The sequence below is a fragment of the Podarcis liolepis genome, assembly GCF_965112155.1.
Source record: "Podarcis liolepis genome assembly, chromosome: 17".
Taxonomy (NCBI): domain Eukaryota; kingdom Metazoa; phylum Chordata; class Lepidosauria; order Squamata; family Lacertidae; genus Podarcis; species Podarcis liolepis.
This window is the reverse complement of record NC_139571.1, coordinates 41,737,217-41,762,158: the sequence shown is the minus strand read 5'-3', so window position 1 is coordinate 41,762,158 and position 24,942 is coordinate 41,737,217. Positions and strand designations below refer to the sequence as shown.

Below are 24,942 nucleotides of genomic sequence, written 5' to 3'. Positions count from 1 at the left end.
CTACACCACACTGGCAATCACACACCCCTATGGAATATGTTGGAATTAACCAACCACATGGCATGCCTAACTGCACTGACGGTTGACAAGGCACATTGGAGACTGGAATGCAAGCCAGGAGTAGCAGACCTCAGAAAAACTATTTCTCTTAGTCAACCAACTGCCACCCAACTGGACACATCTCCAGTTACAATGCTGCATCACCCAAGAGGATATAGACCATCACAAATAAACAAAGTTTAGCCAAATTTCTATCTCCCCCCCCCACTGTATTTTGATTACTACACTAGTCCCCAGGACAGGTATGGGAAACCATTTTGGTGTCAAGTGCCACAGACAGGCCAAATTTGACAAGTGGGTTTAGTCACCCACCTGTCATGATGACACCATACAAACTGACAGGTGGGTTGTCCCAACTATCTGTCAAAATCCCTTGTATAGTTTTGCAAATCTCGCCACGCTTCCCCTTTAAAGATTCCATCTTGGAGGCTTATAAGTGGAGTGTGGGAAGACTTGTAAAGCCCTTTAAGCAACTGAATGAGTGAGCTTCTTTCTCCTCTTCCCCACCCTCTGCTGCCTGCTTGGGATGGGTAGGAGACAGGAGCCTTTAAACATCTGAGCAGGAAGCAGGGCTGAAAGCGAAAGGAGCCTGTACAATGCAGACGTCTTTCTACTCATTGCCACCCGCTCAGATTTTAAACAGAGGAGCACTCTCCCTTTCAGACCGCTCTTGATTGAACCTCTGCTTTTCAGAGGCTCCAGCACGAGTGCTGGGCTGCTTGAACCAATGAATGATGCATTAAACCCTGTCCTCCCACCAATCAGCTGACAGCACCAGATATATCATTTGATGGGTGTGTGGGTTGGCACTTTGGGGAAAAATGGCTTCGTGGGCCAAAGTGGACTCTCTGGAAGGCCAAGATTCACTATGGGCTGGAGGTTCCCCATCTCTGCTCTAGAAAGCCTCAAACTGAACCTTAAGGGTATACTGATCTATAACAATACCTTGGTGAGGGACTATGCTAAACCTCAGGGTTCAGACTAACAGCTATTCCCACTCCAGAATGAGAAACAAATGTCACACCATGCACTATTGCCCACTTAAACAACACAAATGCTTCTTGTAAAAGACAACGGGCACAAGAGAATTCCTCCCATATGGCCCGTACCATCCCCAAATCTGATCCAAAGTGTTGGAGAAGGCCTTAGATCCTATTTAGGGGGTGCATGGGCAAGGAGAGCGGGGAAATGATCAATGGCGCAAGGAGAAATCCATGCACTAATGGAATGTTAACCTTAGTGCGACATCAAATATAACCCAGTACGCCTAGCCAGGGCCTTTAGTTCAGGGCGAACTCACAGGAACTCAGTTCTGGCACCTCTCAGGTGGGCACCATTGCCATTCTAAGAAAATGAGGGTGAGTTCTGGCACCATATTTCTAGAAAAATAGCACTGCTACTAACCAACATGTCAGTGTTACTCCAGTCAGCAGGAAAGGAAGACTCATTGACTAGGTGATGGAGTCGAGCTATCTGAAAAAGATTTGATCCTGGTTTCCCACTATTCAGAATTGGTTCCAAATATTTCCAGAAGGTTTTCAGGTCCTTGGCAGCTTTCTGCTTCTTCTTCTTTTCAGCTTCGACAACTAGGGTTGCATGAGCATGGAATTATTTTAGCAGGCAAGTACGCCCATAGCAAATCTTAAACATACTTTGGGCAAAAAGGATTAAGGCACCGTCAGCTCTTTTGCAAAGCCTATTTAATAATCTAAGCTTTGGTCAGATAACATGATACATAGGAATGGATGAATCTGTCAACTTTGGTTTCTTTCGGTTTTGTCATACAGTGGTGCCCCGCAAGACGAATGCCTCGCAAGACGGAAAACCCGCTAGACGAAAGGGTTTTCCGTTTTTTCGCTGCTTCGCAAGACGATTTTCCCTATGGGCTTGCTTCGCAAGACGAAAACGTCTTGCGAGTGTTCCGATTTTTTCCTGCTTCCCCCTTTTTCTAAGCTGCTAAGCTGCTAATAGCCTTTTAGCCGCTAATCCGCTAAGCCTTTAATAGCCGCTAAGCCTTTAATAGCCGCTAAACCGCTAATAGCGCTAATCCGCTAATAGGGTTGCTTCGCAAGACGAAAAAACTGCTAGACGAAGAGACTCACGGAACGGATTAATTTCATCTTGCGAGGCACCACTGTATTTCTAAGTTCAGTTCTCTACCTTTCCATGACAGCTTTTTTTTGTTAAGTCCTCATGAAAACTGATCAGAATTTTAGTGAGAATTTCTCCTAATTGTGATGGACTGCTTGGAAGCAGAGGAATGGCAGGAGGAACCAGCTGTGGAACCCAAAGGGGTAAAAGCTCAGAACCCAGGTGGTGGGACAACAATGAGTTGGTCAGAGGGAGATGAGGAAGAGGTGTTGAAAGCTGAAGAGGTAACAGGGCTTAGTGAGCGGGGAGTCTGTGGCAAAGACAAGTCCAGAGGCAGAGGAAGAAGTTGAACCAGGCAAGTGGGAGGAAGGAGGTCAAGAAGCAGAGATGAATCAAGCTGGTGAAGTGTCATGGGTATCTCCCCCTCCTGCTGTGACAAGCTCCCTTCTCCCCAACTCCCAGAAACAGAAGAAGCATGAAACAGGGGGAGCAAAGACAGGCACAGCCTCCGATTGCTGAGGGGGGGGGGAGCCCTGGAGAGGAGGAGACATAGATGGTTGTGGGGAGACAGGGAGTTTTAGTCTTGGCAACTGATTTCATGGAGTAAGACTTACAGGGAATAAGCTGCTGTGCTCATTAGGCCTGACACCCAGTCAGGTCTGTGCTAATAAAGAGTTAACGCCAACTGGCAGCCTTTGGAAATGGCCAGCTCATTCCGTGACACTAATGTACACATTTTGTAAAGCAATTTTCCCTAATGTAATGTACTTCTTCCTCCTTTCCTGTTTGGTCTATTCTTTTGAATAGGATTTACTCAATTTCTACATTCCTGTCATGAGCTTCATATTAAGAGCTCAAATTTATCTTGCTTGTTTCCCATACCCTGGGCTTTAGTACAGAAGCTGAAACCACAAGTCATTCCCTCCAGCTGTTTCCGTAAATGAAGCTATTATTCCCAGTACTAGGTATTCCTGTCATCTGTAATATTGTTTCCCTCCCCCATAGGATTTAGTTTAAAGCTTTCCTGGGCAAACTCTTAGCAAATGTGTGATGTTCTATTGTGTCTTTGTATATTTGTTGGAAGCTTCTCAGAATGTCTGAGGCAACCCAGGCAAAAAGACGGGGTACACAAAATTATTATTATTATTATTATTATTATTACAGTGGTACCCCGCAAGACGAATGCCTCGCAAGACGGAAAACCCGCAAGACGAAAGGGTTTTCTGTTTCGGAGGCGCTTCGCAAAACGAATTTCCCTATGGGCTTGCTTCGCAAGACGACAGCCCATAGGGAAATCTCCGGGGACCTGTTTTAAATTGCTGGCGGTCGGGAGCAAAGACTTTTGCCCCCCGCCGGCCTTCAGAAGAGGTCCTGGACCTCTTCTGAAGGCCGGCGGGGGGCAAAAGTCTTTGCTCCCCCCCGCCTGCCTTCCTGGTACAGCGAAGACTTCTCCGCTGCCCCGGGCGATCTTAAAATGCTGGCGGGCGGGAGCGAAGCGTTCGCTGACGACCCCCAGCATTTTAAAATCTCCCCGGGACAGCAGAGAAGTCCCGCCCCGCTCGGGATGGCGGCGCAGAGCTGTCTGCCGTCCGGGGACTGCAGGCACATCTGCGCCACCATCCCGAGCGGGGCGCTAAGTCCCGCCCCGCTCGGGATGGCGGCGCAGAGCTGTCTGCCGTTCGGGGACTGCAGGCACATCTGCGCCGCCATCCCGAGCGGGGCGCTAAGTCCCGCCCCGCTCTGGATGCCGGCGCAGAGCTGTCTGCCGTCCGGGGACTGCAGGCACATCTGCGCCACCATCCCGAGCGGGGCGCTAAGTCCTGCCACGCTCGGGATGGCGGCGCAGAGCTGTCTGCCGTCCCGGGTTCAGCGCAGCTCTGCGCGGCCATCGGGAGCCGGGGGCGAAGCCCGCCCCGCTCCAGATGGCCGCGCAAAGCTGCCTGCAGTCCTGGGACTGCAGGCAGATCTGCGCCACCATCCCGAGCGGGGCGCTAAGTCCCGCCCCGCTCTGGATGCCGGCGCAGAGCTGTCTGTCTCCATAGGCGCGCGTCACCTCTCCAGCCGGGGGAGGGTCGCAGGGGGCTGCTTTAGCCCCGCGCGCGCTCTCCCAGCTGGAGAGGTGACGCGCGCCTATGGAGGCTCCTGCCATAGGCGCGTGTCACCTCTCCAGCCGGGGGAGGGTCGCAGGGGGCTGCTTTAGCCCCGCGCGCGCTCTCCCAGCTGGAGAGGTGACGCGCGCCTATGGAGGCTCCTGCCATAGGCGCGTGTCACCTCTCCAGCCGGGGGAGGGTCGCAGGGGGCTGCTTTAGCCCCCTGCGTGCTCTCCCAGCTGGAGAAGTGACGCGCGCCTATGGAGGCTCCTGCCATAGGCGCACGTCACCTCTCCAGCCGGGGGAGGGTCGCAGGGGGCTGCTTTAGCCCCGCGCGCGCTCTCCCAGCTGGAGAGGTGACGCGCGCCTATGGAGGCTCCTGCCATAGGCGCGTGTCACCTCTCCAGCCGGGGGAGGGTCGCAGGGGGCTGCTTTAGCCCCCCCCCCCGCGCGCTCTCCCAGCTGGAGAGGTGACCCGCGCCTATGGAGGCTCCTGCCATAGGCGCGTGTCACCTCTCCAGCCGGGGGAGGGTCGCAGGGGGCTGCTTTAGCCCCCCGCGCGCTCTCCCAGCTGGAGAGGTGACGCGCGCCTATGGAGGCTCCTGCCATAGGCGCACGTCACCTCTCCAGCCGGGAGAGGGTCGCAGGGGGCTGCTTCTCTGCTCCCGCCCGCCAGCATTTTAAAATTGCCCCGGGACAGCAGGGGCTTTTAAAATGCTGGAGGTCGGCAGCAAAGCCCTCCTGTCCCCGGAGCTTGCGGGGCGGGAGGTGGGAAGAAGGGCTTTTCTTCCCACCACCAGCCTTCAGAACAGCTTTCTGAAGGCTGGGGGTGGGAAGAAAAGCCCTTGTTCCCCCCCCCCCCTCAGCCTTCAGAAGAGGTCGGGGGACAGACTGTCCCCGGACCTGGTCTGAAGGCGGTTTCCCTAGGAACGCATTAATTGATTTTCAATGCATTCCTATGGGAAACCGTGCATCGCAAGACGAAAAACTCGCAAGAAGAAAAAACTTGCGGAACGAATTAATTTCGTCTTGCGAGGCACCACTGTATTATTATTATTATTATTATTATTATTATTATTATTATTATTATTATTAAGCTAGTATGCACTTGCTAGCTATAAGTGAGTTTGGGGTGGGAGGAAGAAGTATCAGTTTGACTCCCCAATGTTTTTCTGCAAGGACTGTGCCCTGTGCCATGATCACCATTACTTATTACTCTTCTGATTCATCCAGAAATGGACTTAGCTCAGGAATAAGATACAGATTTTAAAGTCTATTGAAATATCAACAGTATATCTTGGGTTTGGGGTTTTTTCTTCTAACAGCTAATTAAAGTGCTCAAAGTATGCGACAACAAAAATGCCCATCTAAAACAAGAATAAGAATGGTGGATCTTCAGTTTCATATCACATACAACTGCTAATCATCAGCCTACCTTCTGCTTCAAGAAATGGTTCTTCCTGCAGAGCAACTCCTTCCAGGTAGGTCTGGAGTGGCTCATAATTGTCAGACGAAATCTTAATGACGCTTGCAACATTGATCCCAAGATCGGATAGCACAGGCAGAAGTTGAGGGTAGGGAAAACCACTAATTATGAAATAATACTGAGCACCGTCATCTGGTTCATCATCTGTTCAAAACATCATACAAAGCTCATTGGTTTTATTAAAGCATAATATTGAGAAAGCATCCAAATTGGCAGTTTACATATATATGGTAGATGGCTTGCATATAAGCTATTTTCCATAAATACATCTTTTACAAATCCTGCTTTTCAAATGCATGTAACCTTTGAAGACTTACAGTGTGGACTGTATCATATGCAATTTATAAGGGGAATGGGTGTAACTCAGGAGGGGGAAGGGAGGCAGAGAGAAACCCTTATGAAATAAGGTTATTAGTGTGCAACTATTTAACTAACATTTAGTGTTTGGAGAGAGTCGATAACTGTATGTCCTGCCCAAGTAGTATCATTCCCTTTGTTGTCTTCAGAAAGGCATTTCCAAGGAATTTTTTTTCCTGCCAATGCTGGAATGTGCTGCCATGGAATGGATGAAAGAGGCAGTAAAGGGATCCCTTATTTTATTTCTGAGGTGTTTCCCAGCAAGCATTGCCAAAGCTATAACTGACAGGTGACATTTAAAGGGTTATACCATATTGAGATTCACTGAGCAAGCAATGGAAGGCAACATGGGGGTGGGGGAGCATCCCATCTCCTTTCATGTGAGCAGGAAATGGGAACAATTATCCAAGGAAAACCCTGCTCTTCCTATGCCTGCTTATTCAGAACCTGAAATGCTTCTGGATACACATCATCTTCTATTACTAAGTACAAGAATTGTTTCTGAATGAGAAGAAGGTTCTTTGCCTGTGTGCACAAGGCAGTCACAAAGAGAAATGAAAGACCTTTTCTAGTATTTACAGGCAAATTTTGCAAGCTGTGAGCCTAAACATGCTTTGCTGAATGCTAAGTTCCTCTTGAAACTAGCAGGACAAATTTCTAAAAATATGTGAAATCTAAAAGCAAAGATCAAAAGGATTTGCTTAATCGTCATTTACTGTCTTCATATATTCTATGTTTGCTGGCTTCCTGTAATTTAATTTATTACATTCTAATATCATGTCTCATATGCTTGGGCTCCTCAGAATGCCAGGATTAGCCACAGCTTCCTCTTAGTGTGAATCAGTCTGAAGTCCTGAATCTGTAGTTCTTTTGACATGAAGCATATTTGTATTTTACACACCGATGTATTTGTCAAGATCATCTTCTTCTCCACGTCGTTTAAGTTTGGTGTCTTTCTTAATGGTAGCTGCTGACGCACTCGGTGACTCAGGTCCCTTCTTCTTCCCTTTGCCTTTGGCACTGGGAGGTTTCTCCTTTTTGCCGCCTTTCCCTTTCCCTTTCCCCTTCTCGTCTTTCTCCTTGTCCTTGTCCTCGGTTGTCTACCAAATTAGATAAACTACATGCACATCTTATGAAAAACAACAGGGGGAAATATTACATTGGCGTAATACAATCATTTGTACTCCTATCTGAGGCAGCTGGCTCCAAATCTAGTAAGTGTCCTGAAAAGGAAAAATGAGTCCCTTTCCACCCCCTTGCTCCTTCCTACTGAAGCATCCCTGCATGGTGCAGGAACATAGCTGTCAACTTACAGATTTGAAAATAAGGGACCAGCAGCCAAAATAAGGGATTTTCCAAGCACAGGTATGTTCAACTTCTGAGCCCCTCCGAGCCAAAGGCAGAAAGCCCAGCCAGCAGCCAAACAAAGCCTCAAGCGGTGGTTCCCACAGCGCAGCAACCCGGCAAAGGGGATGCAGCAAGGAAAACCACCGTCACCTCTCCGCTGGGAAGCGCTGAGCAAAGGCGAATCCCCAGGCAACGCAGCCAATTTGATTGGCACAAGGCATGCAAGCTCCCTGTCGTTCTTAGACTCCTTATTGGGTGAGCAACGCAGCCAAGCAACACAGTTGGAGCCTCCCTCCTCCCTGGCCGGCAGGGAGGGAGGGAGGGAGAGGAGCTGCTTCCTTTGAAACCCAGGAAATTTAAGGGACATCATCAATAAGCAGCGGGACATAGTGCTGGGTAAGAGACTTTCCTGCCAAATAAGGGACAGTTGACAGCTATGTGCAGGAAGGAGAGTTTGTTTACTGCACAACACACTTCTCCCTCAACCCTAATGCCCTCCAGGATACTCGCTATAACCTGCTGGAGCCCAAACAGGCAACCTCCTTCTTTTCCCTATGATATTTTAGTTTCCTTCTCACCCCTCAACGAATACTTTGACGTTCCACACACCCTGACAACTCAGATTCTTCTCAGACCATTTAAAATACCCTCCCCTCCCCCCATTTTAACTGGCAATGTTTCCAAACGAATAGTCATCCAAACACTCAAGTTTGCTACTAGTCAGAGTGGTTACATTTTTATTCTGCCCTTCCTCAAGGGAAGTATCTCTGCTTCCACTTTATGGCTTATATCGAATCAGGGAAGGCAGGCACTCTGGCACTGGAAGAGGCAAATAGTTATAAGATAGCAATGTTATTATATTACTCAAGTCAGCCTATCAGTCCATCCAGCCCACTACTGCCTACCCAGGCTGGAAGCTGCTCTTACATTCTCAAAGGTCTTTCTAAACCATGGGTGAAAACTCATGTGAAAACACCAGGCAGGCCCCACAAATAACCCAGAGATGCATTTTAAATAAAAGGACACATTCTACTCATGTAAAAACACGCTGATTCCCAGACTGTCTGCGGGCCGGATTGAGAAGGTGATTGGGCCAGATCCGGCCCCCGGGCCTTAGTTTGCCTACCCATGGCCTAAGCCAAGGTCTCCCTACATCTGAATCTTTAATAAATTTCTGGCCAATTTTAATCCCATAACATGTTGTCATGAGTCATTATTCCACCAGGGAGTCGCCTGGGGTTGGGGGCAGGGGTCTCTGCCTGTCCACGCAATGCTAAACTGCATTTAAGCTAGCAGGAAAATCCACTGGCAAAGTAACCTCCTAGCCCCTTGCTTCAGGGTTTTGTTGTGACCAGGGCAGGATTGTACCCTGGGCTGGCATGATGTTGGGCCATTTCTCTGGGCTTGCTTGAGGAATGTGTGTGTGTGTGCATGCGCGCTTTAGATCTGGCAGATGCATGCCTGAACTTAATACACCTAGTTTCATTCCGCTGTACTGGGCAACTTCTGGCATCTTAAGTGTTCCCTTGCCAATGGCACTCCTTTTCTGTCAAAATCACTTAATACCACCTCCCAAGGCCCTTCAGCCTCCCAGGAAAGTTAGGACCGCTGCCTAAACAGTAACAACAGCAAGAACAACTAAAATTAAACTCAGTTTAAATAAATGCAGAGTACTAATGAATACCACAGATAAGCAAAGTTAGAAAAATATAGCCCATCTCTGAATGCAACAAAAAATAATACAGATTGCTATTTCAACAAATTGCTTATGTTTCAAGTGGTATTTTGTTTCGCATTTGACTAAAAGTACAATTTGTTATGTTTCAGCTCTGAAGTCCATTGAATTCAATAGGACTTACTCCCAGGTGATCCTAAAATACCTTCTTTTCAGCAGCCCTTCTCTGCAGGTCCTTCTGTTTAATGCAGAGCATCTGATATTTAATTAACTTTCCAATCAGAGTTACGGGAAGTGCTTCTCCATTATTGAGAATGATTTTTGCCACCTCTAACACCTGCAAAGAGAAAGCGAATGATTACTGCTTCAGTATGAAATTCAGTATATGTGGTGTCCTGGAACAGGAGACATAAGCATACTGGTTAAAGATAGGGAACGAGGAATAGGGATGTACCAGTCTGGTTTGCAAGTCTGGCCTGTCTTCAAAGGTAAGGAAAATCAGCTATAGAGCCTGTTCCAATCCCCCTGGAAAGGCTGTAATTCACCAATAGCAACCTGGGCAAAACAGGTTGGCAAATTTTGGTGAGTGTAGCAAACAGAAGTGTGAACCTGCCATATTTGACCTGGTGCAAAATTACACAATGGATGTGGATGTAATGGAAACACAGATGCTTAGAACATGGGACAACGATATGCCCATGATGCAGTCCCATTCCAGTACAACAAGCACTATTGGTTTAGCATTCAAGCGGTGTTCATAGATTCCACCATACCTTCAGGTTCAGATTTCAGGTATGATATGGTGCTGCTATAACATAGCTATTTTTAAGTACAATTTGTTCAGATGGTAAACCAACAATGGGAACCTTGCTATTATTTGTACCTGCAAACACAAATGGAAACTAACCAACGGCAGTTTCAGAAATACTTTCGGGTACTAGAGTTTCCATCCGGGTACAATTTCCCCCTTTCTTGTTCATACTGATTCTGCTGGTGTATAGCCTAATTGGGGTGGAATAAGGTTATTGAATTTTCTTTGGGTGATGACAGCAGTAAGAACACACGGCTACGTTGTCCAGATGTGTGGCATTGACAAGCTGTTTCATGACTATGTTTTTTACAGCTTGTTTCCACCAAATTTCATATAACTTACTAACATCTGGAATCTTTTCCTTACATTCACATAACCACTTAAAAACAACAACATGACACAAAAACTCATCAATAGTTTTTAGAAGAAAGAGAGGGGTTGCATGATAGTGACTCTTAAAACGTTCTTCCAAGGTTGAAAGTGTTTCTAAGGAAGACTTTATATAAAACATTTCTCTAATTTTCTTTTTAAGCATACTGGATCTATTTATAGCTTTTGAATGAATGAGGTGTTACTCCACAGTTCTGACATCCTCTCATACCCTCACACCTCTGGAGAAATTGCACTCGTCTGCATATGGTGTCGATTTTGCTTTCACAGGTATGGACGACTGTTTTTTCTGCATGTCGATATGTTGTCTGAAGCTGGCAGGCTTCATGTTGAGAATGCAGTCAAAGGGCTTCACTCTCGACAAATGCAAGGGCAGAGAAAGATGCTATGTAGTTCCCAGCCTACAGCTGCTAGGGTTCATATGGTGAGTGAGGGAGAGTCACTTTCGCTTTGTACCATCAACTGCAGGCTGCACTGGAACTGTGTAAAGGATTAATAGTTTTGGAGGACTTAAACAAGTCAGAAAAGTTGGAAACCTTCTAAATGATATCCTAAATGCAGCAAGTTTTCACCAAAGGGTACCATCCCTTTGGGGGGCATTACTTTGGGTGTAAGAAAGCAAGGGGAAAGAGCCAGGTCTCATTCTCCTGAGCATGGAGAGTGTAATTAAAGTGATAATTACAGGTGCATCTTTCCATGGTTAACTGAAACATGAGCACAACTCCTAACATATTTATATCTACTCTACAGTGGTGCCTCGCAAGAGGAAAATAATCCGTTCCGCGAGTCTCTTCGTCTAGCGGTTTTTTCGTCTTGCGAAGGAACCCTATTAGCGGCTTAGTGGCTTAGCGGTTTAGCGGCTATTAGTGGCTTAGCGGCTTAGAAAAAGGGGGGGAGCGAAAAAAATCGCAAGACTCGCAAGACGTTTTCGTCTTGCGAAGCAAGCCCATAGGGGAATTCGTCTTGCGAAGCGCATCGGAAAACGGAAAACCCTTTCGTCTAGCGGGTTTTTCGTCTTGCGAGGCATTCGTCTTGTGGGGCACCACTGTAATTGACTTCTGGAGGGCTGGGTGCGAGTGTGGTTCCTGTTAACTACATTTATTTTTATTATTATAAAGTAACACTGTTTATTATTCTTAGGACAATGCTGGATTAGCCTGCGCTAGGACCAGAGGGCCAGTGATTCAGGAAGGAGATGCAGATACCACTATGCGCTATAGCAGTGTAGAGAAGGAACATCAGGTATTAATAATACTAGTGGCTTGTCTGTAGTCTTAAACCTGAAGATGCTTTGAAGGAACACCAGGTTGGTTAATGGGATCCAGGAAAAGCATGCCAACCTTGCTCATGTGACTGAGACCTGGTGGCCTTCTACAGTCCACTGCACCTAGAGGAGTGCCAAACAAAGAGAAAGAAAAAAATGTACCAGAAATTCTAAACAATTATTTGTTTATGCCCTGGAAGCTCAAATCTTGCAAACCATGGTTTGGTATGATGACTTTATATAGAGTCCAAATCTGTACAAGTCCAGTTGTGCGTTGTGTGCCTTGAAGCTGTCTTGCTTCGGACTCCAAAATAAGTGCAGACGTGTGAAATGACGTATGAAGTAGCACTTAGCTGCTCACCATATAACATCCTGACACATCATTGCTTACCCTTAGTATGTTGACTAGAAATGGTATAGTGTACACTATTCTACATCCAGCATCTCATAAAAAAATGTTTCAAGGTTTTCTTCAGTACCAGCTGCAAAGCAAACAGCCCCAACCATGAAAGCATTCTCTTCCGAAGAGACAAGAGATAGAAAAGTAATCCAAGCAATGGTAATTAAAAATGCTTTCACTCACCTCAGTATACAAAGGCGGTTCTTTTTCTTTTTCCTTTTCTTTTTCTTTTTCTTTGCCCTTTGGTTTGCTTACTTCTCCACTTGCCATGATCTGTAAAACATATATAATGTAATGAACAAAGACAAGAGAATTAATTTTCTGAATTTATTTTATGCTCCCCTAGGTTTGTAATAGGGACATGGGTGGCGCTGTGGTCTAAACCACTGAGCCTCTGGGCTTGCCGATCAGAAGGTCGGCAGTTCAAATCCCTGCGACGGCGTGAGCTCCTGTTGCTCGGTCCCAGCTCCTGCCAACCTAGCAGTTCAAAAGCACGACAAAGTGCAAGTAGATAAATAGGTACCTCTCTGGTGGGAAGGTAAACGGCATTTCTGTGCACTGCTCTGGTTTCTCCAGAAGCGGACAAACGCTGTCTGCGGACAAACGTCGGCTCCCTCGGCCAGTAAAGCAAGATGAACGCTGCAACCCCAGAGTTGTTCGTGACTGGACTTAACTGTCAGGGGTCCTTTACCTTTAGGTTTAGGTTTATAATACTCAGACATCCTCAGAGTGAGATGTGTTGCTTAATGTAGACTACTTTAGCTGAGTCTGAAGACTTGGGGAAAGGTAAAATTTACCTTTTTTTTAATTCTGACTAGCAAGCTCCTATGCCATATCACAATCTGGTTTTGAAACTCAAAAATGGCTTATCATGTGCATGCCCAATGATCCTTTGCGCAAACAGAACTGGTTTTGCTACTCCTTAAATCCCTAGCCTAATCTTCTAAGGAGAGTACATGTATTGAACTCTAAGGAAAGTTAAGTATATTGAACTCTACATGGCTTATAAACATGCTGCATGTTGGACATTTAAAACTATCCTGACCAAAGTCTTACACTACTGCTAATAAAGCTCTTATAAGGTATAGTGTCAAGACTCAACAGGCTTCTTGCTCCCAGATTTCCACTCAGATATCTGACAAAGCAAAGGGGGTAAAACAGCTTTCAATTTCCTTCCTCCAATCCAGTTTCAAGGGATGCAAATGAGCCCCAGGGTGATTCCTCTCAATCCAGCTACATCTAGTCTTTATACAGTGGTGCCTCGCAAGACGGAAAGAATCCGTTCTGCGATTCTCTTCGTCTAGCGGTTTTTTCGTCTTGCGAAGCAAGCCCATTGACGGATTAGCGGATTAGCGCTATTAGCGGCTTTTAGCGGCTTATCGGATCAGCTGATAAGCGTCTTAGCAGCTTAGAAAAAGGGGGGGGGGAGGAAAAAAACCCGCAGGAACTCGCAAGACATTTTCGTCTTGAGAAGCAAGCCCATAGGAGATTCGTTTTGCGAAGCACCTCCAAAACGGAAAACTCTTTCGTCTAGCGAGTTTTCCATCTTGCGAGGCATTCGTCTTGCGGGGCACCACTGTATTCTGCCTCCCTGTCAATGCCCACGTCCTTCTCCTCCAGCTTATTCTGAGACTCATATCCCAGGAGACCAGGAAGCACATTTCCATCCCGTGGCAATGGGGTGACCATTATTTTACATCACTATTGGTCATAGGTAGAGATGCATTCTCGTTTCAGTTTTAACCCCACCTCTCACCATTATAAATACCAAATACCTGCGCTAATGTTCCTTCCCAAGTCACCATGCTAAAGAGCCTCCGCATTGGCACCTGCACAGCAAGAGACAGGGCCTTTGTGTGGAGTTCATCCTCGGTTTGTTCCCCAACAACCATTGCGATACTGGGAATCCAATTTTCCTATCCCAAAAACAAACAAACAAATTTTAAATTCAAGAAGTATAGACAACTACTCTCTTACCACCAGATGGCAATATTATACTGCAAAATAATTTTCTTAATGTATTTGACACTAGCAAAATTTAGTGACAATTCTCTGTATGATTTAGACATACATACTTGCATTGGTTGTGAAAATAATATGAAGCAAAGTTTCAAATTTATAATTTCTTACACACTTAGAAATGTATGGCAGATCAAAACACACTTCAGAACAAATGGAATTTTGTATTAATAGCTGCAAAGGCAATGACAAGCTACGCTTTTGAAATGATTGCTCAAATATGACCTTATATTTTCCATCAGGATATATACGGTAAGCTGTTAAATGCTAATGGTTTCCAAACAGAGCTGTCATATTTGCCAATTCTTACTATCCTTTGTCTGCACTTCAAATACACCTAATTATTTAACTCCTATTTTTGAGGTTCACCCAAAATACTGAAACCAGCCACAGCAAAATTCAAACCTAAAGCCATTATGCTAGATTTCCGAATAAAAAAAGAGGGCTTCGGTGATGTAAGACAAAAGCTTGACAGTGTGGAAAGTAATCAGGATTGTCCTTGTGTTGCTATCTGTAAATGGCCCTTCTTTCAATTAATACACATCTCCACTGTTAGCCAATAAATACACTTTGTTAGTCTTGCTTATTAAAGGGCTGCTTGAAAGGTTGGCAGCACCATTATGAAATTAATGGGTAATGACCTTAATAATAATGTATCAATAATGTATCAAGCCATCGTACATTTCACAGTTGTCAATAATAAAGTCCAGTAGCATTTGGGGTGCCAAATGTGACCTTCAGCAACTCTGCCACATTCCACACAAATTACTGAACTGTCTTCAAGGCTAAGATACTAATGATCCTTTTAATAAGAAATTGACTGAGCAATGGCTGATACTGTATCACTACATCAGCCTCTGTCAGCATCTCCTTTAAATTAGCTGCACAGGTGTCATCTGGATTTACAGGGGTTGAGGGAAGAGCAGAACGTGGCATTTATTTTATTTAGGATTTTTCATTTATATATATATGATATAAAAAATAAAAGCACAATAAAGCAATTAAGCAGAAATCAATGTAATATTAGTTGCAACTGAATTATGTCCCATTATTTTCCGTTGGATATGAAACTATCAGGCACTGTAGATAACCCTAAGAAGGGCAGTAAAGCTGTGAAACTAGTGACTTGCTTAACTATGCTGACTAGTCACTTTAAAGCATTAGGCTCATCTAAGCTATGGTTTTCCCAGTAGTGATATATGGAAGTGAGAGCTGGACCATAAAGAAGGCTGATCGCCGAAGAATTGATGCTTTTGAATTCTGGTGCTGGAGGAGACTCTTGAGAGTCCCATGGACTGCAAGAAGATCAAACCTCTCCATTCTGAAGGAAATCAGCCCTGAGTGCTCACTGGAAGGACAGATCCTGAAGCGGAGGCTCCAAGACTTTGGCCACCCCATGAGAAAAGAAGACTCCTTGGAAAAGACCCTGATGTTGGGAAAGATGGAGGGCACAAGGAGAAGGGGAGGACAGAGGACGAGATGGTTGGATAGTGTTCTCGAAGCTACCAACATGAGTCTGACCAAACTGCGGGAGGCAGTGGAAGACAGGAGGGCCTGGTGTGCTCTGGTCCAGGGGGTCACGAAGAGTCGGACACAACTAAACAACAACAAAAGTCTACTGTTTGCAGGTGGGCTTAGAAATGCCTATTGCCACAAAGGATCAGGCTGCTCATGAATTTGTGGCTGAAATAAAATCTGATTTGAGGATCTCACAGCTCATTTTTTTATTCAGTGTATTTAAAATACATGAACCCACCCCCACCCCCGCCAAATGAAGAATCCAGGGAACTGTAGTTTGTTAAGGGTGCTGAGAATTGTAGCTCTGTAAGGGAAAATACAATTCCCAGGGTTATTTAGGTGAAGTGATGTGCTTTAAATGTTTGGTGTGCTCTTGTTAGTCTCAGACCAAAATGATGCATTAAGCTCCTTATTCAAGGCTGAGTATTGACACCTGTCCAAGGATCAAAGAAACTTCAAGGGCTAAGCAGCCAGTGTGGTATAGTGGTTAGTGTGTTGGACTAGGACCTGGGAGACCCGGATTTGACTCTCCACTTGGCCAGGAAGCTCACTGGGCAACCTGGGGGTCAGTCAAGGCCTCTCAGACTAACCTACACCTCACAGGGTTGTTGTGCAGATGGAATTAGGAAGCAAGAGAACCAGGTAGGCCACCTGGGGGAGGGGGGAAGGTGAAATATAAATGCAAATAATAACATAAATGAAATAATCCTTTATTGTACACCACCCTGAGCTCCTTGGAGAAAATGAGGGGTGTAAATGTGCTAAATTCCACTTTAAATTCCACCAAGGATAAGTGTAGGGCTCGCCTGGGCTACAACACATCACATGCCCTTCCTTCAGTGTAAAACGCACTAAAGAAAGAGGGAGACTCTGAAGCAAAACTAGGATCTCTAGCACAGGTGAGCTCAAGTGAAGCTTGTGCATGTGTGTGTATGTGTGTACATATATATTTGTGTACATGTGTGTGTATCTGTGTATATATGTGTGCATATATGTTTGTGTGTGTGTGTGTGTATGTGTGTGTGCACATATATGTCTATGTGTGTACAGGTGTGTGTATGTGTATATATGCAATGCTTTTTTCTGGGGGGGACGCAGGGGTACGCCTACCCCTAAGCATTTTGTGAATCTTTGTACTTTTGTCCATTTAATGTTATTTATTTTCCCCAATTTGAACTATAAAACGGTGGTTTTCTTGAGTCAAAATGAGAGTACTCCTAAACAATTTTTAAAGAAAAAAAGCACTATATGTGTGTGCAAATATGTGTATGTGTGTGTACACATATGTGTGTATATGTTTGTGTACATATGTGTATCTGTGTGTATGTTTGTGTATGTGTGCATATATGTGTGTGTACACGTATGTGTGTATATATGTTTATGTATACATATGTGTGTGCACATATATATGAATGTGTGTGTGTACACGTGTGTCTCCCCACCCCGCCACACCCCCAACCAACGCACCTCATCTGTGTACCCGTGTGTACCTTTGTGTGTATGTGCATATATGTGTGTGTGCACGTATATGTGTGTATATACGTTTGTGTATACATATATGCGTGTACACATATATGAATGTGTGTGTGTGTACGTGTGTCTCCCTGCCCCACCCCAACCAACGCACCTCCTCTGTGTATCTGTGTGTACGTTTGTGTGTGTGTATGTGTGCATATATTTGTGTGTACATGTATATGTGTGTGTATGTTTGTGTTTCCATATGTGTGTGCATGAATATATTATGAATGTGTGGGTGGGTGTACCCACCACACTCCAACCAACACACCTCATCTGTGTATCTGTGTGTACCTTTGTGTGTATATATGTGTGTGTGCATATATGTGTGTGTACACGTATATGTGTGTATATATGTGTTTACATATGTGTGTACACATATATATGAATGTGTGTGTGTACGTGTGTCTCCCCGCCCCACCCCAACCAACGCACCTCCTCTGCGTATCTGTGTGTACGTTTGTGTATGTTCGTGTACATATGTGTGTGTACATGTGTGTACATTTGTGTTTGTGTGTATGTGTGTGTGCGCACATATATATGGGTGTGTGTACACGTATATGTGTGTATATACGTTTGTGTGTACATATATGCGTGTACACATATATATGAACGTGTGTGTGTGTGTACACGTGTATCTCCCCGCCACACCACACCCCCCAACGCACCTCCTCTAACCGGGCAGACACCAGCCCAGCCTCCCAGTTCTTGGAGCCGGTCCCGGTGGGCGCCGAGGCCGCGCTGCCGCTCTTGGGCCGCTTGGGCGCCATGGCCACTTTCCCCGGAGGGAGAGGAAGAGTCCGAGCGGTCGCCTTGGCAACCAGAAGCGGGCCGGCCCTGCGCGCATGCGCCCAAAGAGCCGCCGCCGCCGCCGCCGTTGCCACGGCAACCCCAGCGCCGCCTGGCCTAGGGGCGAGGCCTGCCCTTCGGCCTGGCTGGCAGTTACAATTATCATTATTAATCCAATAGGCGTTAATTCACGGCCCCTGCTTTTATTTATCCACGTATTTCTTTGGCGCCGCTGACGAAAATCCGGATTAATCCGTGTTTCTCAGCATCTTTTTTCCCACCTCGGCTCGCAGTTTTTCTTTGAAATGGGCATAACATTTTGCTCACGTTTGGATATTGGGAAACTCGCCTTGGGGGGGAAATGCATCATGTGCTTTCATGCTGTAAACTGGCCTGTGGTCTCAAGGGCGGCGTGCGCTTTTACGAAATAATAATAAAAATACCCGTCAAAATATTGCGCTTCAGTGTTTGTGTGTGTCCTCACAGTGTTAACAGTGCATAGGACTGCAATCCTGCTGATTCTTCAAAAATGTGTATTACGCTATGTATTGCAACTCTCTCTGTGCGTGTAAAATAATGGATCAATAATAATAATAATAATAATAATAATTTATTATTTATACCCCATCCATCTGGCTGGGTTTTCCCAGCCACTCTGGGCGGCTGCCAACAAAACACTAAAATACAATAACCTATTAAACATTAAAAGCTTCCCTAAACAGGGCTGCCTTCAGATGTCTTCTAAAAGTCTGCTAGTTATTTTTCTCTGCCTGCATTTTTGCGCTCTTCTTGGGCATGGCTCTGGACTCTCCTTAGGGACATGGCTTTGGGGCTGTCACATTGAACTCCTGCACATAAAATGCACCACTAAGCTTAACGCATGATCCTATTACACTGAGACAACTCAAGATATGATATTGAAAAAATATAGAGGGGGAAAGTGTATCATAAGGCACTTCGAAGGTTTGGCAGGCATATTAAAGGCAGCCTTGAAAGGCAAAATGTACATGTGTATATAAATCACCTAATCTGACATCACAATACGTAATATTATTTGAAAGCATAGCACATCCACTCCATGTCCACCTCCGAGGATAATGGCAAAGATTATTTGTCCTTCACCTGGAGTTTGTACCAAAGGTGCAATCTCTTCAGCCACTGCAAGCTAATAAGTGCAAGATCAGAGGCTTCTCACTAGACGCCCAGCATTTCAAGGGTGCTCTCACCTTTCCCACCGGTGTAGAGCAAAGTTTCTTTAGGGTATTTTATTTTATTTTATTTTATTATGTACAGTCCTTTCAACAGAAGACTTTACATCCAAAATAAACCAGAATACAAGCAAAAACATGACTCATATATTTTCATTTGTACCAAATTCTTCCCAAATTCCCTTGTTTTTCTATTCTTTAATGTTAGTCTTCTTCTTTTAACTCCTTGTTCTTAGCCTCTTAAATCACCTGTGTATCCTTAACAATTTTCCAAGTATTGACCCGTGCCTCCCTCCCCCCGACCCATTGCTTCCCTTCACCCATGTGCGATCTTCTCTACATAATATTGTTTCTTGTTGTGTTAATTAAAGTTCTATTTATTGTTTTGTGTATGATATCATCTTGTATCCTTGCACACTTTAGCTATTGCATATTAAATTTGAGCTCCAATCCCAGTTCTTTCCATATATTCATTTACACACTCCCACTCTTGGTAAATTTCTTGATTAGAACAGCCTCTAATTGTTGCCGTTAATTTTGCCATCTCAGAAAATTCACAAATTTTAGCTCTCCATTCTGATAGTTCCGGTATTTTTTTCTGTTTTCTGGTTTTTTGCCACTAGTAATCTAGCCGCTGCTGCTGCGTATAGGAATACATTCCTTTTGTCCTTGGGAATGTCACTGGATTTTAAGCCCAGCAAATATGCTTCTGGCTTTTGAAGATTGAACTCTTAAATATATTTTTAAGCACTTCATGTACCACTATCCAAAATTGCTTAACCACCTTGCACCCCCACCACATATGATACATTGTTCCTACCTCTGATTAGCATTTCCAACAGAGATTTGAGAATTTTTTATAAATCTTTGCTAATTTTACTGGGGTAAGATACCAACGGTACCACATCTTCATTAAATTTTCTTTTATCAGATGGCAAGCTGTAAAATTTATATCAATTTTCCATAGCCTGTGGAGAGCAAAGTTTCATAGCTTCTTCAGTATTTTACAGATTAGGCTCCGGAGAAGTATGTGACTCCTTGCACAACCCAGGTATTTAATGTTGTTCTTAATCATCATTATAATTATATGCTATCTGCAGGTTTAGACACTGCAATGTTAAATTATCTGTCTGCCCCATTCGTGTAGAATGTGGTGGGGGTGGTTGATTTTTATATCAAGAAGGGACACTTGGGTGAAGGGAGCTGAACTCTTGATCCTCCCCATAGTCAATCACTTAGACATACACACAGTGGCGTAGCGTGGGTTGTCAGCACCCGGGGCAAGGCAAGTAATTTGTGCCCCCTAACCCGTGGATTTGCGCCCCCTAACCCGTGGATTTGCGCCCCCTAACCCTAACCTCCAGATGTTGCGCCCGGTGCGGCCGGCCCCCCCTGCACCCCCCACGCTACGCCACTGCATACACACACCTGCCCAGCCTGGCTTGTATTGGACGCAGGCTGGGGGAAAATGCTGGCTGGTCATGGAGAGCAAAGGTGAATATGTTACACACACACCCCAATCCCTTTTATACATGAACAGAGCAGAAACTTGATTAAATAGATGTGACTGTCACCACTCCATCAAGTTCAGCCTATATACTTCGCACTAGTTCATTGTACAGGGAGCTTTGGCTTGACCTCAGTGTAGTACTTTCATTAACGGACCAGAAATAAAAGGAAGTAGAAAGAAAAAGAAGGCTTTCCTTCTATATTATGGACCAAAGTCTACCATCGTTGGTTTTTTCTTTCTTTTTTGGGGGTTATGCTTGAAGTGTTTCTCCAAGACACTAGTCCAAAATCAATAGCGGTTTGGTTAGGTCTGAATTTGAAAGCTGCAGTTCTACACAGAAGGAAGCTGGGAAGATTTGCCTTATAATGTCTCTAACAAATTACAAATCCAAATGGGATTTACGTGAAACCAGTATTCTGGGGCTCTTGGCATGTCTTGGAAGAAGAGTGAGCAAACTGAACTCGCACAATAGTGTTGGAGCATGACCTCAGCCTGGACACATACTGTGCAGTGACTTGGAGGTCTGCACAGGTGTGGGCAAGCTAGGCTCATTCTCTGGCCGAAATCACATTCCAAATATTACCATATGTTCCCACACGGAGACGAAAGAAGAGAGAGGATTGCTGCTTGGGAGAGAGCAGGAGAGCTGCCAAGATAAAGAATTCATTACAGGGGAGTCATGTTGTGATCTTACACTGGAGACAAGTGAAATATTTTGTGTGATTTAACATTCTGTGAAAATATCCCAAAACACATGCTTCCCCCCACCTCTACCCCTAGCTCTATTATACCCATCTGGCTGCTCAGAGCCAGGAATCTTTATTTAAATTTCAAGCAAGCCTTGAAATGTTGCTCTTTGCTGAATTATTGATTCAGTCCAAAATTTCGGCTGGGAGGATACTGCCCTTCCCTGTTCATTCAAGTGCCTGAGCTAGTAGCAACCAAACGCTTTTAGTCAAGTACAAATGGGGAGGAGAGATAAATTGTGTGCAAAAAGAAAGACAAAAAGGAAGAGGAAAGGAAGAAGGGAAGGTCACCTAAATAGTTGGACGAACCAGTCCTTTAAAAAAGCTGGAGGATGGAAAATTTGACCAGAAAAGGTAGTAGATTTGAAAGATGGTTGGGAAATTTCAATTGCTACAAAATACAGCCACCTGGCTACTGGTTGGATTTGGGCAACTGGAGCATATGGCACCTATATTGCTCTAGCAACATAATTGTCATCCCCAGGCCCCAATTTAAAGTCCAGGTGATGTCCTTTAAAGTCTTGAGCAGGTTGGCACCAGACTACTTAAAGAGCTGCCTGCACCTGTATCAATTGGCCTGTACCTTAAGATCTGCTCTGAAGGCTTTACAGTAACAGTTAGGTTGGCTGGCACGTAGAGCAGGGCCTTCTTGTCAGTGGCCCCACAGTTATGGAAATCAATCTAACATCCGATCAGGAAGGCCCCTCCCTCAGTACATTTATACAGGCCTTGAATATAAACTTTCATGTCATGGTCTCTAGTGGCTAACCATAAACTGAGCTATAGAAATGATTTTGTGTGCCTGGTTTTTGTATGTAACATATGCTAGGCTATTTTTTATTTGTATGCTGGTTTTTGTGAAGTAGATGTTCAAAATTACATTTTATTGATGATGGGTAATATCCAATTAAGGCATATTCAGAGTAGAGCCAGCCACTGAAATCAATGGACTTTGAGTGAAGGCATATCCTGAAATACATCAGTGTACTGGGATCTTAAGTCTTCTCAGCCAGTGTCTCTGGAACATAGGATTGTGCATGTCATTTTTAACTTTTTGAAATAGGCTTACAGATTTAGTGTCTACATTGATGTACCAACACACTGAACACCCCCATTCCTTCTTATTGGTATATCTTATTATTCAGTGTCTAGTTAATAAGTGTTATCAATAGCTGCCAGGGAATTATATTTGAGTTGCATATTTTATGTATGTATAGTATGCATATTACTCAAAAGAGGTTTACACTCTCTATGAAATTTAATGTCAAGGCACAACTAAGAATATTTGACTTGACATTAATTGACAGTTGTTATTTGACAGTGTTTGCCATACGACACACAGGAGCAAATCGGCATTTGACTGCTTTTGACAGATGATGTGTAGTAGCAATTGGCAATATTTGATAGCTGACATGTGAGAGCAGTCAGCAAGTTTCTGGCAGCTGCCATGCAATAGCAGCACTCAGTAAACAAATATCAGCTTTTGAACCAGGCTTCCTTTCAGCCAAGCAAACCTCTGCTTTAAAAGAAGCCTAAAACTGAGCAATCTACATTTGGAAATTGCGTTTTGATAACTTGTGGAATTTCAGCATTTTCTAAATCCCATAGCTGATGCAGACCTCCATTTGAACCCTGTTCTTTGTAAGCAGCTTTCCCCACGTTAACCGGATTTGTTTCATGTTAAGATGGCAATTTCAGCAGCAGCAGCAAAGCTTATTTCCTTTTACTTAAAAGCCAGGCAGTGATGCTAGAGTTGACGCGCCAGAAGAGTGTGCTGCAAGCCTCTGCTTGGGAATTGCTTTCATGCACGTCATTCTGGAGCCCCAGGAAAGCCTTTTTTCTGTCCTGTTGTTGTTGTTGTTTAGTCGTTTAGCCGTGTCCGCCTCTTCGTGACCCCCTGGACCAGAGCACGCCAGGCCCTCCTCTCTTCCACTGCCTCCCGCAGTTTGGTCAAACTCATGCTTCGAGAACACTGTCCCACCATCTCGTCCTCTGTCGTCCCCTTCTCCTTGTGCCCTCCATCTTCCCCAACATCAGGGTCTTTTCCAGGGAGTCTTCTCTTCTCATGAGGCGGCCAAAGTATTGGAGTCTCAGCTTCAGGATCTGTCCTTCCAGTGAGCACTCAGGGCTGATTTCCTTCAGAATGGAGAGGTTTGATCTTCTTGCAGTTCATGGGACTCTCAAGAGTCTCCTCCAGCACCAGAATTCAAAAGCACCAATTCTTCGGCGATCAGCCTTCTTGATGGTCCAGCTCTCACTTAGTTTTGTTAAAATAAAGACATAATCCCAAGTTTGTTATAATGGCAGGAAAAGCTTGCTAGCTTTAAGTTTAACGTAACACTGTATCTATTGTCTGTGAACTGGTTATGTTTTTCTGTTTGATTGAAATGTTACAACCCAGTCCATGGGAAGAATTTAGCATGCCTGAGCCCATTGGGTCAGTGCTATGGATAGCTCAGTTGGGTAGAGTGTGGTGCTGATAATTGCTGAGGTTAGAGGTTTGATTCCTGTATGGGACAGCTGCATATTTCTGTGTTGCAGGAGAGAATACCCTCAAGGTCTCTTCCAACTCTACAATTCTATGAGTCTATGAAAATACATGCTATTAAATTCTAAACTTTGATGACTCTTGGAGAACATGGTTGTGCCTGTCTACTCATAAGTAAGTGAGCTCAGTGAGGCTTACTTCCAAGTGTGTAGAGGCTTGTGCTTGTTTGGCCAAAACTAAAACTGCAAACATTCAGATGTCAAGGAGATAAGTAACTGCAATCTTTAGAAGACATCTGAAGGCAATTCTGTATAGGGAAGTTTTTAAATATTTTATTATGTTTTTATATATGCTGGAACCCACACAGCGCGGCTGGGGCAACCCAGTCAGATGAGCAGGGTATAAATAATAAAATTATTATTAAGGAAGGAAACATCCCTATTTTCATCAGAGAAATGTTGGAGGGTATGGATTTCCTTGTATGTATAATCTGAGCAGTGGCACACTGCGACTCTCAGCCAAAACTTCAAATGTAGTTTCCCCCTGTACACGTGTAATAATTGACACATTTGGGTGAGGACACGCAATAACAGCTGGCTATCTGGAGCAGACAGAATAGAGATTTGCCATTGTGCTCCACCTCTATCCTTACTCGGGCCACATTCAAGCATGCTAAAAACATTTAAATCTGCTGTGCTGCAGCTGTCCCGGGGTTCCTGGCAGCACTCTTGAACTTCTGTGCAATGGAGAAGGTGGCATATGATTGCCTAAGGAGATGGTGGGAGGTTGAACTATCAAATTCCAGATTTCAACAATAAAAGCCCTACATTTCCTGAGAACTATTTTTTATAGTTCCTTCAGATGCCCAAAACCTGTTATATTTTCTTAGCTTGCTAGCATGGACCCCATCTGAGAGCTGTTTCCACAACTAGGCAACCCAGTTAGAGCAGGAATTCCTCACGTAGTGGGGAGCAGATACAGGAAGAACACCTGCCTGTGAATTGTTTATGACTATGAATCAGAAAGAAGGCGACAAGGCAGATGGCCTGGCATTGCTGGTGTTTCTAATTGTCATTTGAGAAGGAGGACTTAGTCCGCGGTGCCAAAAGCTCAGTGGTGGAGGAGGAGGATAAACAGCGTGATGAAAGTGGAAGGGCTATTAATGATCACACCACAAC

At 44.7% G+C, this 24,942-nt stretch overlaps 1 protein-coding gene across 2 annotated transcripts in view; it reads right to left on the bottom strand.

Moving 5' to 3' along the window:
• Nucleotides 1-17,872, bottom strand: part of SPAG17 (sperm associated antigen 17) — a 75,778-nt gene extending 57,906 nt beyond the window's left edge. Inside the window, exons 1-7 of one of the 2 annotated variants that reach the window (XM_083481616.1) lie at nucleotides 17,692-17,872; nucleotides 13,747-13,887; nucleotides 12,155-12,244; nucleotides 9,312-9,443; nucleotides 6,986-7,184; nucleotides 5,677-5,871; nucleotides 1,465-1,646 (exon numbers count right to left, since the gene is read on the bottom strand). In XM_083481616.1, coding sequence (XP_083337742.1) covers nucleotides 1,465-1,646; nucleotides 5,677-5,871; nucleotides 6,986-7,184; nucleotides 9,312-9,443; nucleotides 12,155-12,244; nucleotides 13,747-13,887; nucleotides 17,692-17,793 — 1,041 coding nt within the window. In that variant the 5' untranslated portion in view covers nucleotides 17,794-17,872. The remainder of the gene's footprint in view (nucleotides 1-1,464; nucleotides 1,647-5,676; nucleotides 5,872-6,985; nucleotides 7,185-9,311; nucleotides 9,444-12,154; nucleotides 12,245-13,746; nucleotides 13,888-17,691) is intronic. The other variant, XM_083481617.1, reaches the window with a different exon arrangement.
• Nucleotides 17,873-24,942: the final 7,070 nt, after the last annotated feature.